Here is a 6800-nt window from a genome sequence, read left to right as displayed (position 1 = left end):
ACTCAGAAATCTGTCTGCCTCTGCCTCCCAAGTGCTAGGATTAATGGCCTGCCACACTACTGCCCAGCTAACTATAGACTTCAACAACAATAAACATTAGGTTTCTTTGAATAGTTCCATTTTTTTTGAATGTATGTCCATGTTATTCTACTGTGAATACACTATTACTAGGAATATTAACTAATGATTAAGTAATAGAGCTAATAATAGATCTACATTGACTCTTTTTAAGTAGTATTTTTATCTAACAATCTTTATTATTTTTTAAAATTTTTATTTATTTATTTAATGTATGTGCAACAGTACACTGTAGCTGTCTTCAGACACACCAGAAGAGGGCATCTGAGCCCATTACAGATGGTTGTGAGCCACCATGTGGTTGCTGGGAATTGAACTCGGAACCTCTGGAAGAGCAGTCAGTGCTCTTAACTGCTGAGCCATCTCTCTAGACTTTTTTTTTTTTTAAACTTTTTTCTTTATATTTTTATTTATTTATTATATGCAAGTACACACCAGAAGAGGGAGTCAGATCTCTTTACATGTGGTTGTGAGCCACCATATGGTTGCTGGGATTTGAACTCAGGACCTATGGAAGAGCAGCCAATGCTCCTACCCATTGAGCTATCTCTCCAGCCCTACATTGACTCTTTAATATTTGCCATGACCTATACTCAGAATGTTCTTATTTAACCACAGCAACAGCCTTATAAAGAGGTGCAGGCATTCATTTTAAGGATAAAGAAAATTGAGATTTAAAAGCATTTAACAGTATGTCCCAGGTCATGTGGCAAGGACCAGGCAGCATCAGTGACTGATGTAGGCTTCGATGCCTTTGCTCACAGCTGTCATTATTATTAGTGACCTATACAAATCCATCTGTGTAGGATACTGACTGACTGACTGGTGGCTAAAGGGAACTTTTGTTTTTGCAAAATGTCCTCTGTCCACTGCCGTGAATAACTGAGCTGGGTTTGTCAATTAGATCGCAATGTTGGGTCTGTTGTGCTGTGGGCACAAACATTGCCTTTGAAAGTTATTCATTCAGTCAAAGCTCCTAATGGCTTTCTTGCTCAGTGCTTTGGAAGACGAAGCCAGGTGCACTGGTGAGCGAGCTGTTGCGTGTCCTTCCGTTCATGCCCAACACTCCCAAGGGGACGCACACTGCAGAGAAAACTGATCTGCAGCAGGGCTGTTGGTGAAGGTGATTAGAACAATTACTATTGTTTGCTTGTCAGGACAGTGGTAATTAGGTATTAATATATTTTCTACCTGATCCAGCAGACCCAGTGGGAGTCCGGGTCCACTTCCCTGAACTACTTAGCTGTAATCAGATAGGAAGAGCCGTCCTTGGTCACCTGGGCCCCAGCGTTTGAAATCTCTCCCATGGTGATTGTATGTTTACCCAAAAAAAAACCCCACAAAAGGACATTAAAAAAAATACCCTCCTCATTCATTTTCTCTCTGACCTGCAGGAGGAAAGGCAGGGTGCTCTGAAGGGGTCCTTCATACCTGTCTCAGGAACCTCAAATATCCCCTCCCCCCCAACCGTGAGCTGCTCTGGGAATTGTGGGAGCTGGCCTAGCAGAAATAATCTGCCTTGATTGGTTCTTACTCCATGCTCTGATAGAAACAATGCCTAGCTCAGGGGGAAGTGGGCCTGTTAGGACCTAGGCATTGACTCTTACAGGTTGTCTTTGACTAATTCAGCTCCAGGAAGAAGGTTCAGGCTAAAGAGATCCACCATCCCTGAGAGCTGTATTGTCTACCACAGCAAGCCACAGCCCATATACAGTTATTAAAACTAAAGTCAATTACAAAAAGTGAAAGAAAAAATTCAAATGTTCAGTCATCCTACCTATATCTCAAGTACTTAGCAACCACACTGGGACTGTTGGCTACTGCCCTGGATATTTTCATCACCACAAAAAGTTTTATTAAGAACAGGAAGTTCAAAAAAAAAAAAAAAAAGAACATGAAGTTCTAGGGAGTACTTAGACGGTTCCTGTCTGACAGTCTGACACCTCCACGCTAGGTCCCAAACTAGAAGTTCTTCCCTGATGTAAGTGAGAACTGAGGCTCACAGTCACTGCTGGTGCATGGGCACCTAAGTAGAGAGGGCCTGCTGCATTTCCAGGGTTAGCTTACTGGGGCTAGAATCCTGGATGACAGTCAGAATGACACAGAGAATCTGGAGCTGGGCAGGACTTCAGAATTTATACCTAACCTGTCTTTTAGGCTTCTCAGATGGAAGAGCTATCTCTTTACATAGCCTGCTGGTGGCCACGGACTCTGGCAATGAGCCCATTTGATGGTTGGCCCCTCTGGCTGGGGGAGGGGTGTGTGTTCCAGGCTTCTTGGGCATTTCAAACTGGTTCAGTTATGTTACGGAGGAATACTGAGTACAGCTGCTCCTGGCTCTAGAAGACTGTGCAGGAGAACTCTGACTTCCTTTTCCTTGTTCTACAAAGTGACTGTCAACCCTAGCTCACAGGCTCACTTGGAAGATTCTGGATCCCAAGTTCTAGAAGTTCTGATGCATTAGCTCTGGGATTTACAATTTTTCTGCGGGTGACTGTAAGATTGGCTACATTTTGATTTTGAGAAAGGCTTCAGTGTCTTTCATACTTCAGTGGGACTGTTGTTGATTGTCCTTTTTTTTTTTTTTGAGATAGGATTTCAACACACACACACACACTCACAGTCCAGGCTAGCCTGGAACTCACTACATGGCTTGGGCTGACCTTGAAGTGACTTGTACTTTAGTACTACTGAGTGCTGAGATCACAACTGCACACCATCATGCACTTTAAAAATTGTGTAAAATATAAAGTTCATCATTTTCACACTTCAATGGCGTTTAGTATAATCACAGTGCTGTCCAATGACCATATATTGTAGGACATTTTCATTGTGTCTAAATCAGATTTGAATGCTCTATGTTTGTTGTATGTAGGGAACTGGGAATCCAACCCAGAGCCTGTGAATGCGTTGTTGGGCAAGGACTCTGCCACTGAGCCACACCCCTAGACTAGTGTTTTTAAGAGTCATTAGAGCATCAGTTCTTAACCTGTGGGTGGCGACCCTTTGGGGGTGTCCAGAAAAACCTTTCTTGGGGGCCTCCTATCAGGCAGATATCATACATATCAGATATTTACATCGTTTCATAACAGTAGCAAATTAGTTATGAAGTAGCAATGAAATAATTTTAGGGCTGGAGATCACTGCAACATGAAGAACTGCATTAAAGGCTTGCAACATTAGGAAGGTTGAGAACGGAGGTGCCAGGGGGATTTGGAAGTACAGCTTCCTGGGCCCACCCACTCAGCAGGTCTGGCTGGGTCTGACTTTCAGTGTTAGTAAGTTCTCAGGTATGGCGATTGTTGCCTGCCTGAGACGCTGCTTGAGGAGTACCGGGCTTTCAACCCTCGTTCCAGATTTTCTCAGGCACTTAAGAAAAGTTTTAAGGCTTAGCACTTAGAATCATACCCACTGCTATAAGAGGGGGTTCTACGGGCCTAGGATGTCATGGTGGCTGACACCGTGACTTGGACACTTGTGTCACCATAGCTGAGGGCCTGCTGCAGTTTTCTCCAGACAAACAGAGGACTATTCTGTACCCTGTCAAGACTGCGTGACCTGAGATGTGGCTCTGCTTCCCATCCATTACATCATTGTCATTAGAACACAGGGACACAGGTAGGAAATTTACCTACCCTACAGCTGACGGGAACGTAAATCACTCAAGCTACTATGGAAATCTATATGGCGGTTTAATGAGCAAAACTAAAAGCAGATTTAACATGCGACTCAGCTATCCACTCCTGGGATTCACCCAAAGGACTCCAACTTATCACAGAGACATCTGCACATCAGTGAGATTCCAGCACAGGTCACAACAGCTAAGCTATGGAAACAACCCAAGTGAATATGAATAAGAAATATGTATGTACACAATGGGATAGTTTCCAACCACAAGAAAGACTGAAGTTAGGTCATTTGCAGAAAGATAAAGAAAACTGGAGATAATCATACTAACTGAACTAATTCAGTTTCAAAAAAAAGGGCAACTATCATGTATTTTCTCTCATTTGTGGCCTCTGGGTTTTATAGATATGTACTAAACCACGCATGCATATATAACCTGGAAGTAGAAATCTGGTGGCAGAGAGATGAGAAAAGGGAGACTACACTACATGTTATTGCATGGAAATGAAAAAAGGACTTTTACAAAAATAAATACACAGATGTAGCGAGGTAAACAATTTAAAATAGTTTCAGGAAGTCCCTGAAACGTATCGGATTCACTAGGCCCTGCCCTGCCAGAGGAAGCAGTAAAGACTGCTGAGTGTCTGTCTCAGACAAGCAAACTGCAAAGACTCTCGGACCAAACAAGCTGCCTGGAAGAAGCAGAATCACCTTGAAGAGGTTTAGACTACCCGAGGCACCTGGAAAGCGCGCTCTCCGACCTGTTGAGCTGCCTGCCGGCTGTGCAGTGCTCCAGGTTCCCAGCTCTGTGAGCTGTCACCCATGCTGGGGTGGGCTTTGGCGATGCAGTTGTCTTTGAGTAATTTCTGCTCCCGTAAGAAACCCTTCACTCATATTTCTGTAAGTAACCCCAACAAAACTGGTTCACCGACGGGACTTCTCTTGGTCTGTCATGGGTTCCCTATGTGGGGTGAGCACATGCACATGTTGCGTTTCCTCAGGAAAAGTTTTGTCACACAACTTATGGCACTGTCAATGTGCAGGAAAAGGGTCCTTTGATTTCTATTTTAAATAAAGGGCGATAATCCCCAAAACTCAGTGTTTGAGACAATAATTGCCTGACACTTTATATTTGGGCATTGAGTTAAAGAATTTAATCCTCTCTAATATCTACAATTAAAATGACTAATACTCATGGCAACCCTAGTATAGTTTGATAAATATATTTGATATTTATGAAACTAAAGTAAGCTAATTCTGACAGTTTCAAGGGCAAGGCCAGTGTATCCCTAATTTGCATGACTCTCGAAACAGCCAACAGCTGTTGGAGCCCGGCTTCTTCTCACTCTGCTGGCAGAGTCAGATCTGTGGATACCTCAGTGATTCTGAAACCCAGGACCTGGTCTGCTCTTAGGAAGCCGCTCTACAGGAAGAGGCTGAACAGAGTTTGCCCCTTCCCGGTTTTCTTTCTAGAGACTGTATCTGTTCCTGCTTGCGCCTGTTTATTGCCGACTTCAGAGGCAATAAACAACACTTCGCACGCAGCCCCTAAGCTTTCCAGGGAAGCCAAACAGAGACCTCAAAACTGGGAGCCTTCCCTTGCCAGAGAACCCTACACTAAGCAGCAGCGAAGGCACAGAGGCAGGCCAGCATCAGATGCATGAGCTACTTGGACAATGGAGCATGGAGCAGAGAGAAACTCTCTCAGCCCCCACTGGCTGACTGCCTGTTCACTGTCTATGCGGCAGGAGAAAGCGAGACAAACTTTGGCCCGCTGTTACGACTCTGTTCAGTGTCTTCTACCTACCTGGCACAGGCACGCCATAAACATTCACTTCTTCAACAAAGTCTACCAGTCCTACGATGTCCGCGACTTCTGTGGTAGCTACGTTCTCTCCTTTCCACCTGGGGGAAAAGGCAGGGTTAGCTGAGGCCGTGCTTGCTCTCTGGCCAGTTTCTTTCAGATCTCTGTGAGGTGGCTGGTTTTCTCATTCTGGCTCCTAGAACCCTCAATTCACTGGCAGCATTCTGTTGGATGCAAAAGGTATAGACCTAGACAGTAAATATTCTGTATAGACCTAGACAGGAAATATTCTGTATAGATCTAGACAGGAAATATTCTGTATAGATCTAGACAGGAAATATTCTGTATAGATCTAGACAGGAAATATTCTGTATAGATCTAGACAGGAAATATTCTGTATAGATCTAGACAGGAAATATTCTGTATAGATCTAGACAGGAAATATTCTGTATAGATCTAGACAGGAAATATTCTGTATAGATCTAGACAGGAAATATTCTGTATAGACCTAGACAGGAAATATTCTGTATAGACCTAGACAGTAAAATGTGGGATTTCAATCTTGACACCCAAAATGTGAAATCCAGACTGGCTAAGAAAGCACTATCAGAAATAAATCTCAACTGCTTTTGGCTTTGTTTAAGCCTCTCATGTTTCTTCTTTAATATCTAATTTAATTCAGTGAGTTAACTTTTTTTTTTCTTTTCTTTTTTCTTTTGGTTTTTCGAGACAGGGTTTCTCTGTGTAGCCCTGGCTGTCCTGGAACTCACTCTGTAGACCAGGCTGGCCTTGAATTTAGAAATCCGCCTGCCTCTGCCTCCCAAGTGCTGGGATTAAAGGCATACACTACCACTGCCCAGCAAGTTAACTTCTACATAGCAGAATTTCATAGTTCTATTTCAAGTTCTCATAATAACAAAGCTTTTAGTTAAAAAGAAAAAAAATTACAGTTCTAATACATAGAGATTGTAATGTTAAGGCCTATCCAGGTTCAAATTTTCATAAAAATTAGAGGGTTTATGAAAATACCCTTCAGATCTCTCAAAAGTATGTGTGTGTTTCTGCGCGCAGCACGTGCATGCACATTTACATTCATGCATGCATGTGTGTATGTTTTATAATGTGTGCATGGAGGCCAGAGGAAAACCTTGAGTGTTTGTCTTCGGGCACCATCTACTCTTTAAAGAAAACAAGATCTCTCACAGGCATGGAACTCAACGGTTGGTGAGGGTGACTGACAGACCAGCAGGCCCAGGTGAGGGTGACTGACAGACCAGCAGGCCCAGGTGAG

The 6800-nt window shown here is 43.3% G+C and overlaps 1 protein-coding gene across 1 annotated transcript in view; it reads right to left on the bottom strand.

The window, feature by feature from the left end:
* The window catches only part of Slc27a2 (solute carrier family 27 member 2), a 37643-nt gene that overhangs the window by 2081 nt on the left and 28762 nt on the right, over window positions 1-6800 (bottom strand). The window contains exon 8 of the mRNA XM_031371779.1: window positions 5513-5610. Within this exon, the coding sequence (XP_031227639.1) occupies window positions 5513-5610 (98 nt within the window). The remainder of the gene's footprint in view (window positions 1-5512; window positions 5611-6800) is intronic.

Source organism: Mastomys coucha, unplaced genomic scaffold, assembly GCF_008632895.1.
Source record: "Mastomys coucha isolate ucsf_1 unplaced genomic scaffold, UCSF_Mcou_1 pScaffold15, whole genome shotgun sequence".
Lineage (NCBI taxonomy): Eukaryota > Metazoa > Chordata > Mammalia > Rodentia > Muridae > Mastomys > Mastomys coucha.
This window is presented reverse-complemented; position numbering and strand designations above follow the sequence as displayed.